The following is a 12,438-nucleotide window of genomic DNA, read 5'->3' as shown; positions in this document are numbered from 1 at the left end:
GGGGGAGATGCAGAGGGAGAGGAAGAGAATCTCAAGCAGACTCCCCACTGAGCAGGGAGCCTGACATGGGGCTTGATCCCATGACCCCTAGATCATGACTTGAGTTGAAACCAAGAGTTGGACACTTAATCAACTGAGCTACCCAGATGCCCCACTGCTTAAATATTTTCAACAGCTCTTTTTGCTCCCTCAGGGATATAAAAATACAACTATAAACCAAGTGCTTAGTTTCATCCTGTGGTAGAAAGAGCTAAACCAGGAGGGAGATTCCCAGTCTCAAGGTGGTCTCACTACTAAAGAACTCCATGACCTTAAGCAAGTTATGGGATTTGGTGGGACCCCTGGCTTTGGATCCACACACAAGGGGAAGTAGGACAAATGATTTCAATGTTGCTTCCAGCTCCAAAAATGCCCATGATCCTACCTGTTATAAGTCACTTCCATTTTTAGGTAGCAGGGTATAACAGAAAAAACACAGACTCTGAATCAGACAGATGTGGATTGGAAGCACCAAAGTTAGAACTTCTGACATTCAGTTTCCTTGCTATAGAGATCATATTGCCTAGGTAATATTGCTGATTTTACCTATTACCAGCTAGTTGTAAAGATTAAATGGGACCACAGATGTCAGCTGTTTAAAATGGTTTGTTTATAATAGAGCCACACACACACACAAAAATTGCTCCTAATGATATTTGCAACTCTGGATTTTAGAAATCAATATGAATTGGAGACTTTCAAAAAATCACTTGTGGCATATGCTGTGTCTTCAATTGCCACATTAATTCTTCTTCTTTATATCCACTTCCATCTTCAAATAGAAAATTTATTATCCTGTCTCCTTTTTGTACATAGTCTCCAAACCAGAATGGCCTCCTTTATAATTGTGCTCCTTAAGTTACAGCTTTTTTATTTCTAAGGATAATTGCTTTCTTTGCTCTGGATTCTTGTTTTATAGGTAGATGACTCTACACCTAAAAATATTGGTACTCTGAGCATTTCAGGAAAGCGGTATTGCTATGTGATATATGTTCAGCTGGGAAACAAAGAAATACAGAACTTTAGTCCTAAGGAGGCACGAAAATCTTCCTGAGGAAAACTCACCTCTCCAAATCTGTCCACGTTTTGTATTTTAGATAAGTTTCCACCTATAGACATATCATCCAAGCTAGAAAGAATTTTATTAATATTTCCTTCACTGGATGGTCTATTTTTCAGCTTGGATCGGAAAATGTCTCCTTGGACCCATAACGATGCCTGTTTTCTGGAAAAAGGAGAGAAAACAAAATACTCTGTAAAATAAATTACTATCATCTCATTAGGGTAATATCTTAGAAATAAAAAGATTAGCAGATAAACCTTTACAAGTCAGACTAGAAAGATTATGAAATCTGAGATTTTTTAAAAAAGTCATTTTCTGAAAGTCAGAATTAAGTTATATGAATTAAATTAAATAAATTAAAGTGCTATATGAAACAAATACTTATCTTCCAATATATGTCTACATAACCATACATGAGTTGCCTATTGAGGTTTTTAGATGCTTACAACAACGAGAAAAGACTGTGAGCCCATTTGCCTTTTACACATGAATCTGAAATCTGTAAGATACTTCTCAAATGGCAATTTGATATGTCTATAAAAACAGCTGGAGTGAACTGGACTCAAGGATGAAGGTGAAGAAACTGGAATCAGAGAGTACCTGAAAGACTACAAAATCCTTAATTGTGTGTGGCAGCATGAAAAACACACAATTTTTGAAACCCACTCTTTTTCTTTTTTAAGATTTTATTTATTTATTTGACAGAGAGAGAGATCACAAGTAGGCAGAGAGGCAGGCAGAGAGAGAGGGAAGCAGGCTCCCTGCTGAGGCTCGATCCCAGAACCAGAGATCATGACCTGAGTCAAAGGCAGAGGTTTAACCCACTGAGCCACCCAGGTGCCCCTAGAAACCCACTCTTACCACCCAAAAGCAAGGTATAGAGCATCAATTAGATTATCCTTGAAGAATCAGAAAATGTGCATGCATCATCGGTAAGTTTTCTTATATAAAATAAGGTACAATTTTAACTGTTTTCAAGGTTATAGGAAAAGAACTTAAGATATGTAAACAAAAATGATAGTCTAGGTTTAAATTTTTTATTGTTAGAGTCACCTTCCTCCATTTCTTTTAAGATAAACTGCCCATTAGATAGTTTTCATTCTATTCTACGTCATACTGGACAAAAGAGAATTAAGCTAAACTTATGACTCATCATAAGGAATATCAACATCCAGGGAAATAATAGCATTATCAAGGAGATGCTACCAATTAGAATGTAGATTTATTTTCTGAGGCAATAGAAAGACTAAGGAGTATTTTCTCTCAAAGTTTCCAAATAACATTCAGGCTAAAATATGAGGAGAAAAACCATGACAAAATATCTTCCCTGAACTGTACTCTCACTGGACCCTCAAGAAAGGAATCCACCGTTCCTTTTTAAAAGAGTTTACTCACAAACCAGAATTTTTGTTTATGATTAAATACTGCTGAAAGTCTTTAAGAAAAGTTTAAGTTTTAAGTTATACAGCAAAATTTTACATGTGCAATGCCTCCAACCAAGCATATCCACGCAGGTATCACCCTAGAGCTACATCCTTGTATACAAGATACAAAAATGCTTAGTGCAGTGTTATTTGTAATAAAAAGAAAAAACTGGAAATACAGAATGGATAAACAAGCTTATTAAGAGTTCATCCACCCTATGAAATATTATACAGCCAGTAAAAAGCCCTGGGCTGGACCTCCACGTAGTAATAAAGAACAGAAGAGCAGATATGAAATAAAGCATTCATGAAAGAAAAATTTAAGTGACAGAATGGAAGGTATGATGTCATTTTTTGTATAAAAAAAGTATAATTTAACCAAAAGTTTAGTTATCTAGAACATACAGCAACATATTGACCAGTTACTCCCAAGAATAAAAGGAAACTTTTACTTTCTACTGCATGTCTACGCTGTTTGGGTTTTTTTTAAACAATGAGACTCATGTGCTTTTGTAAGAAAAATAAGTGATAAATAAATGGATAGATAGATGGATCAAAGCAGAACAAAGCTAGTGTTAGTATGGAAAGGAACCTTTAAAGTTGCTATCATAAAAGACAGAAGACAGCACATCACTACATTGTTTTAACAATAGTATTTATAAATACATTTAGAAAGGAGTCAGTTTACTAAGTGTCCAAAGATTAACAGTGTGGGATGGGACTGGATGGTTGGGAAGCTTTCTTTTTTAAAAAGTATAATATCCTATAAAGAAGATGTGGTCCATATATACAATGGAGTATTATGCCTCCAGCAGAAAGGATGAATACCCAACTTTTGTATCAACATGGACAGGACTGGAAGAGATTTATGCTGAATGAAATAAGTCAAGCAGAGAAAGTCAATTATCATATGGTTTCGCTTATTTGTGGAGCATAAGGAATAACACGAAAGACATTGGGAGATGCAAAGAAGTGAGTTGGGGGAAATTGGAGCGGGGAGACAAACCATGAGAGACTGTGGATTCTGAAAAACAAACTGAGGGTTTTGGAGAGGAAGGGGTGGGGGTTTGGGTGACCTTGGTGGTGGATGTTAAGGAGGGCATGTATTGTATGGAGCACTGGGTGTGCAGCATAAACAGTGAATGCTGGAACACTGAAAAGAAATAAAATAAGATAAATATAATATCCTACTCCACTTTCAAATAAGAGATTTTTTTTCTTTTAATTTTTGTTCACTTTTCAGTATTTTCCAGACCAAACAAAAGGAAAAGGGAACACTTTTAATCTTATTCCTGAGACAGACAGTATAGAAGCTTTAGATATATAATATGCTGTCCACATATAAGACTAATGTAACATTCCTAGCATTGTTCTAAAATTGCAATTCATTTAAATTATCTTAAGAAATTTCTAGCATGGGGGCACCCGGGTGGCTCAGTCGTTACGTGTCTGCCTTCAGCTCAAGGTCATGCTCTCAGGGTCCTGGGACTGAGCCCTGTGTCAGGCTCCCTGTTCAGCTGGAAGCCTGCTTCTCCCTCTCCCTCTGCTGCTCCTCCTGCTGTGTTCCCTCTCTCACTATCTCTCTCTCTCTGTCAAATAAATAAATAAAATATTTTAAAATAAATAAATTTCCAGCATGTTTTAAAATGGATTAAATTTTAAAACAAAAGCCAATGAAATTTTAAAGATATGAATAAAATAAAAACTCCAGAAATCTACACATACCAGTTCATGAAGGAGTATGATGGTATCTGCCTTCTCTTATGACAGAAGGTACTTTTTTGGAAGCAAACCACTGAGGAATATTTTCTCAGCTTAAGATATAGAAATTGATGGGGTTACCCCAATCACTGAGTCACTTTCAATTTTTCTGTACCAACTGTAAAAATCCATATTCAAAAACCATTTTAAGTTTTGCTTCCTTTGTGAAAAACTTCATAAAACCATGGTATAGCCTCCCTACTACCTTGCATTTTCAGAAATGCTTGCTTTAATTTTTTTGTTTCCTCCAGATTTTTTCCACTTAATGCTACATCTAGTATAACTCTTTATCTGTTGGTTGATTCTTACATCCTTCCAAAATAGAAGTAAACATACAGCATAATACTTGACACACTATGAACAATTCAAAAGATAACTTTTAAATTCATAAATGAGTATGTTGAGCCTCTGGTCAAAAGACTCAGTAATAAAGAACTACTGTTTCACAGGGAGAGAATACTCAGCTCTGCCACAGACAGTGAGAAATTCAGATAAATGAAACATACAGAAAGGATAGGGATATACAGATAAATGACAGAAATCCTGGCCCTCAAAAGTTCCAGTTACATATAAAGAAAGCAAACAACTGAAATCCAGTATTAACACCTATGACCAAGATTTGCCCTTAGCTTAATCTTAAAGAAGCAGAGACAAGGTCTTAGTCTTAAAGAAGCAGAGACAAGGTCCCTGAGAATTCAAAAGTAGCTAGAAAGATGAGCAGAACTTAGCCACCAAAGAATTTTCCCAAAGCAAAGAAACAACACGGGCTTGAAGAAATAGTGATAGCAAAGTACACAGTATGTTTGGGAAAACGGGCCGTTTGATTTGGCCGAAACAGAGGTTATGACAGAAGCAAGCAGCAACATGTCCATGCCGGACCCTGCACAGCACACTGAAGCATGTAGATCTGGAAATTGAAAAAATTCCAATTCCAAAATGAAGATTCTGATGCTGCTGCCAACCTAAAGATGGAAATTACAAAGTGACACCTTTCGCTTGCTTGGTTTCAAAGACTCCATCTGTCCCACCACGGGAAAGACTTGATTTGAACCTGAATATTAAAGATGAATTAGGTGTCAAAGCTGATTTGTGTGTTGCTAAGTGATGCTCTATGCAGTGCTGCTTATGAAAAAGCAGCACTTCACGCAAATCCCTTTTTTATTGACAAGGGAACTGCGCTGGCTTTTATTATGGTGTCGGTTACTCCTTAAAAGCCTCATCTCAAACACAAGAAGGAGAACATGTATTTTTAAGTATTTAGCATTTAAAAATCAAATCCTACAAAGTTAACACACCAGCACAAAGTAAATCCACAGGTAACATCGTGGATTTTCTAAAACAGCATGAGATTACCAACCCTCTGCCAAAAGAGCATGGGCTTTGAAATAACAGGAAGAGATCTGTCTTGATTTAAACAGAGCCTTTGGAGAGAAGTAGCCAGTGTTGGGGGTCAAGAGTTTTTGGCCGAGTCCTGGCCCTGGGTTAGTCAGGCCTGAGACCTAAGAAAATAATTAACTTGGCTTCATTACAAGTGAAGTACAGCCTTCTTTTTAAAAATCTCAAGGGGCGCCTGGGTGGCTCAGTCGGTTAAGCGTCTTACTCTTGATTTCGGCTGAGGTCATGATCTTGGGGTCACAAGATGGAGCCCCATGATGGACTCTGCTCAGTGGTGGGGGCGGGGGTACGGAGGCAGTGAGGGGGCAGCTTGAGATTCTCTCTCCCTCTGCCCCTCCCCTGCTCAGTTGCACTGTCACAGCTATTTCTGGTTTTGCATTCAGAACACAATGATAGTCAGGTGCAGCTTCTTCTGTTTGTAGCTGATTTCTCCTTCACATTCTGGAGTCCAAACTAAGCCTATCTCCCCACCACCTTAACTCTTCGTTTTCATTTTCATCACTTCTTCCATCCTAGATGCATACCCGACCTCAGTGTCCATGCAAAGCCACCATTCACAATTCTATATAGAAACCCAGCCCACACTGTAGGTTGAGGTAGGCCTACTCTAGCGGTGACTAGGGTACCAGTCTGCCCTGCATGCCTCCTACTCCACTGCCCCATGGCTATTATGGAAACCAAGATGGTTCCCGGTTTAAAGAACTGGACTAATGAAATGGTCTAACCTGGTATCAAGGGAAGATAGACCAGAAAGCAGTACCACAGGCTCAGGAAGTGGAAAGGAGACAGATATTCACGAGTTCTACTCATACTTTAGTACAAATGGAAGATTTACTAGGAAGCTGTTTAGACAGAATTTGAGGGTAGAAGGGAAGGTTCTTGATTCTGAAACACGTGAAAAATGTAGCTGGAAGAGAAGAAATGAGTAAAGAGTTCCCAAAGCTAGTTCTAGTTTAGGTACAGACCTCCACAGTCAGAAGCTGGTTCGGTGGTATTATGGCAAAATACAAACTTTTCAACTAAACCAGATGCATTATTGCTTACAAGACATTCCTTTCCCACCTCTAACCCTTTTCACACAAGAAATGAAACAAAAACCACTCAATCGCCTGTCTTTAGTAATTGACATGAGTATTTCAGGGCAAATTTCTGATTCACATTGCCCACAAATCTTATATATACCATATCCTTAATATGGACCCACACTGATTTAAATTTTTTTTAAGATTAATTTTAATTTACTTATTTGACAGAGAGAGAGAGAGATCGCAAGAAGCGGGGAGAGGCAGACAGAGAGAGAGTGGAAAGCAGGCTTCCCGCTAAGCAGAGAGCCTGATGCAGGGCTCAATCCTAGGATCCCAGATCATGACCTGAGCCCAGAGGCTTAAGCCACTGAGACACCCAGGCGCCCCAAAGGTTTAATTTTTGCTTAGCCAACATATCCAATACAATTGGCACTCAATAAATGAATAAATGAAGAGCAATTTAGAGGTTTATAAATGAGTGTTACTGCAAAAATGTTGACTGTCAAATAGTGCAAACTTGAACCTATGCAATGTGCTTTTTATTCTTTTTTTTTTTAAAGATTTTATTTATTTATTAGGGAGAGAGAGAGATAGAGATAGCAAGAGAGCATGAGTGGGGAGGGGAGAAGCTGGCTCCCAGTGGGGCAGGGTGGGATCATGATCTGAGCTGAAGGCAGACGCTTAACAACTCAGCCACCCAGGCACCCCTGTGCTTGTTATTCTTATAAGTAAACCATGATATTGTCTATGGTTATTTTAAATTCCAGCTTATAATAATCAATTTCTGTATTTTAGGAAAGATAAATTCTTAAAACTTTAAAATAGATTATACAAAATGTTAATACATATTCCCTGGACCACCACATGTATCTAAAAAAATGACCAAAAGAAACAGTAGGAATCAATTATAATTAAAAACTCAAGCCATTATTTTTAGATATTTTCAAGAATACTTCCATTTTTTCTTGAGCAGGTTTTCTCCATTTTACTTTTGGTAATTTCCTAAAATAAAAAGCAATGGTTTAACTACTAATTTCCAGTATTGTTCTTTCCAACTGTGAAACTTACCACATGCTCTAAGCACCAAACTAACGTAGCATAAGTGATATTTACAGAGGAAGAATGACCCATGGGCCCTTGTTATACAGTGTGGTTGGAGGACCAGCCACATCACATCACCTGGGAGCTTATTAGAAATGCAGAATCTCAAGTCCCACCCTAGATCTGGTGAACCCCAAACTGCATTTAATAGGATTCCCAAGTGATTCTGACACACTTTAATATTTAAGAAGCACTAAAACAACTTACAGCTAAATTAGAATGTTGACAAACATCCAACTGACTGGATGTTGATGAGACTATCTTTGATAATAAAGCAGAAAGGGAGAATTTTTGATTTATGAATTTAGGAAAAAAAGAGAATCCAACCACAAAACTGTTGCTCCCTTAAAGATGACTTTATTCAAAATGGAAGTTCTACTTTACAAAGACAAAACTCCCTGCAGGGTTCAGATTTAGCCTTTACGTGAGTCCTCTCTGTGTCAGGAAGAAACTTAAAAGTAAAAAGAACTTCTACACTCATGGATTGGAAGAAGTAATATTGAAATGTTGATGCCACCCAAAGCAATCTACAGACTCAATACAATCCCTATCAAGATTCCAATGACATCTTTCACAGAAATAAACAATCCTAAAATTTGTATAGAACCCACAAAAGGTCCCAAATAGCCAAAACAATTCTGAGAAAGAACAACAAATCTGGAGGCATACTTCCTGTAGGATCAGGAAACTATATTACAAACTATATTACAAAGCTAAAATGATCAAAACAGTATGGTAAGGGCATAAAAACAGACATAGATCAGTGAAACAGAATAGAGAGCCTAGAAATAAACCCACACATATAAGATAAAATAATGTATAACAAGGGAGCCAAGAATATACAATGGGGAAAGTACAGTCTCTTCAATAAATGGTGTGGGGAAGGGGCACCTAGATGGCTCAATGGGTTAAGCCTCTGCCTTCAGCTCAGATCCTGATCTCAGGGTCCTGGGATTGAGCTCCGCATCAGGCTCTCTGCTCAGTGGAGAGCCTGTTCCCCCCACCACCACCACCTGCCTCTCTGCCTACTTGTGATCTCTGTCTGTCAAATAAATAAATAAAATCTTTTAAAAAATTCTTTAAAAAATGGTGCAGGGAACACTGGGCAGCCATATGCAAAAGAATAAAATTGGACCACTGTCTTATACCATACACAAAAGTCAACTCAAAATGAATTGAAGACCTGAACATCAGACCTACAACCATAAAACACTTAGAAGGAAACACAGGCAATAAGCTCCTTGATATAAGCCGTGGCATTGAGTTTTTGGCTCTGAGACCAAAAGCAAAGGCAACAAATACAAAAATAAACAAGTGAGACTATATCAAACTAAAAAGCTTCTGCACAGCAAAGTTAGCTTCCAACAAAATGAAAAGGCAGCCTACCAAATGGGAGAAAATATTTGCAAATCATATCTGAAAGGGGTTTATATCCATAATATACAAAGAACTCACACAACTCAATAGCAAAAAAAATTCCAATTAAAAAATGAGCAGAGGATCGGAATAGACATTTTCCCAAAGACATACAGATGGCAAGCAAGTACATGAAAAGCCTCACCATCACTAATTATCAGAGAAATATAAATCTAAACCACAATGAGATATCGCTTCACACCTGCCAGAATAGCTATTATCAAAACAAACAAATAAATAAACAAATAAGAAATAGCAAGTGTTGGAGAGATTGTAGAGAAAAGGAAACCTCTGTGCACTCTTGGTGGGAATGTAAATTGGTGCAGCCATTATGAAAAATAGTATGGAAGCTCCTCAAAGAATTTTAAATAGGATTACCATATGATGCAGCAATTCCACTTCTGCATGGCATGAAAACACTGATCTGAAAAGATATATATACTGCTATGTTCATTGCTGCATTATTTCCAACAACAAAGACACACTAGCAACCTGGGTGTCCATTAATAGATGAATGAATAAAGAAAGTGTAAATACACACACACACATACACACACACAATCAGATATATAAATCACACAAATATATATAATATGTACCTAAATACATATATACATACAAAAATATGCAAAATATACATAATACATACATAAAGAATATTATCCAGCCATAAAAAAGAAGGAAATCTTGCCATTAGCAGTAACATGGATGGACCTTGAGGGCATTGTGCTAAGTGAAATAAGTCAGAAAGAGAAAGACAAACACCGTGTGATCTCACTTATATACAAATTCTAAATGGAAAAAAAAAAAGAAAAAGAATACATAGATAAAGAGAACAGATTGGTGGTTGCCAGAAATGGGGGATGGGAAGGGGGCAAAATGGCTGAAGAAAGTCAAAAGGTATAAACTTAGTGATGGATGTTAACTAGACTTAAGGTGGTGATTATTTCACAGTATTTACAAATATCAAATATTACATTGTATACCTGAAACTAATATAATGTTATGTCAATTATATCTAAAGGAAAATTTTTAAATTAAAAATAAATACATAAATAAAAAGAAAACAGTATCATTATATCACACATCATTGCAAATATCCATGCGTTGAAGTCCCCGTGGAAACCCAGTACCAGCCCTTGAAGGCTTCCTTTCTTATGAATGAAATCATTAACAGATCATGATCCAGAGGTCATCATACACCACAACTGAACATTCAATAAATAGAATCAAACAAGTCATAAAAGCAGCTTGATTCCACCTCTGTATTTCCACAGGCTGTCCCTGAAAAGGATGGGTTTAGATTTCACTCAGTAAGAGAGATGTGTTTGTGCCTCTTTTTAAAAATTTTGAGGATGCTTGGTAGAACACATATTTTGGGGCCAGAATGGAATTTTTAGCTTAAGAACAATAGTTTGAAGTAAAAGAAAAAAATCACTTGATGGTTTGTAAACAATTTTATTTATATCCTAGGAAAAAATTCAAATATAAGATTTCAGACTATAACAAAGAAAAGGTCTTGATCTGCCAATACATAAATTCATCAACTCACAAGGATGCTAATAACACCCCTCGCGCTTCTGGTGAGATAAGGGGAAATTTTCTTCAAGACGCAGAAATCAAACACCTGGCCATATTTTAGTCTTCAAGGACTAACAGGATGTTCTACCCTAAAGTCACAGATTTAGAATTAACATTACCCAAAAGGCAACGATTGGATTTCTCACCTCTGAAAGAATACAATCTTTCTAACCTAATGCAGTCATTTTTGACAGATGAAAGCCTGTCAGATAACTTTTTAATCCTCTTACTTCTCGCCTAATGAATGTGTTACTTATTCATGCTTTTGCGTCATCGATGGTGTCACTCTCTTCATCTTTCATACCATTAGTCAGGCTTCAAAGCCCTTCGTCTCTCCTACCATTAGTCAGGCTTCAAAGCCTGAGACTGACTTCCTTGAGATGCCCTGGTCCCCACCTGTCTCTAATTCCTCAGTCGAACTTCTGGCCCCTTCAACAAGAGCTGACCTCTTTAGATGATGATAGTCTCTTTTCAATCTCCCTCCACCTGATTCATCTTACACATTGCTGTAGTTCAGTATTCCTTAAATAACATGTGCACCTGAGGACTCTCCTACTCTGAATAGCCTAAAGTAGAAATATGATGAATAAGAGAATTTCAGAATGCCCATGTTCACAGAGGATCTGTGTATCTCACTATACCTATTTCCTTACTGGTACACTATGCAGATATAGAAGTTTCCTATCTACACAAAGCTGCTGTAACAAATTACCACACACCTCATGGCTCAGAAGAAGACATATTTACTCCCACGTAGTTCTGGAGGTCAGAAGGTCAATATCACTTTCACTGAGCTAGAGTCAAGGAAGGTATTGACAGGGTTGATCCTTTCTGGAGGCTCTACAGGAAGAATCTGTTTCCTTGGTTTTTCAGCTGCCAGTGGCTGCCTTTATTCCTTGGTTTATGGCCCCTTCCTCCATGTTCAAAGTATGTCAGTTAGATCTCTGTTTCTATCATCGCATTTCTTCTAACTCCTCCTATGTCCTCCTATGATTAGAATGAACTTGCCAGATTAATCCAGGACAATCATTCCACTTTAAGATCCCTAACTTGATCACATTTGCAAGACTCTCATTTATAATATATTGAGTAGGGTTTATTCCTGGAATGCAAAGCTTATTTAATATGTTTTTTTTAATTAAGGCAATCCACCAAATTAACAGGCTAACAAAGAAAAAGATATGATACGAATCAATGCAGAAAAAGCAAGACAAAATTCCATACTCATTCATGATAAAACTCTCTGGAAAGGAGAGGGGAACTTCCTCTACTTGTAAAGTACATCTATAGCAAACGTCTAATTAACATTCAATATAATGGTGAATGCTTCCCCCCAAGCCCAAGATTAGGAACAAGTGAAGAATGTCTGCTCTCACCACTCTTATTCATCATAGTGCTAAAAGTTCAGACTCTGCACCAAGGGAAGGGAAGAAAAGAAAAGAGAGGAAAAGACCAGACCAGACAAGATATGCAGATAGGAAAGGAAATAATCTGTCCCTATTTGTAGATGACATGATTGCCTTTGTAGAAATCCCCAGGAATTCATGTGTGCGCGCACACACACACACACACAAATTTCAGGATATAAAATAAACATAGATAGAAAATCAACTGTATTTATACATACTGGTGA

General features: G+C 37.3%; 1 protein-coding gene across 4 annotated transcripts in view; it reads right to left on the bottom strand.

Moving 5' to 3' along the window:
• The window catches only part of CDC14A (cell division cycle 14A), a 172,629-nt gene that overhangs the window by 35,565 nt on the left and 124,626 nt on the right, over positions 1-12,438 (bottom strand). For all 4 annotated transcript variants that reach the window (XM_044238766.1, XM_044238769.1, XM_044238767.1 and 1 more), the window contains exon 11: positions 1,105-1,264. In XM_044238766.1, the coding sequence (XP_044094701.1) occupies positions 1,105-1,264 (160 nt within the window). The remainder of the gene's footprint in view (positions 1-1,104; positions 1,265-12,438) is intronic.

The sequence above is a fragment of the Neovison vison genome, chromosome 2, assembly GCF_020171115.1.
Source record: "Neovison vison isolate M4711 chromosome 2, ASM_NN_V1, whole genome shotgun sequence".
NCBI lineage: Eukaryota > Metazoa > Chordata > Mammalia > Carnivora > Mustelidae > Neogale > Neogale vison.
Note: the sequence above shows the minus strand (reverse complement) of the source record. Positions and strands in the feature narration are given on the sequence as shown.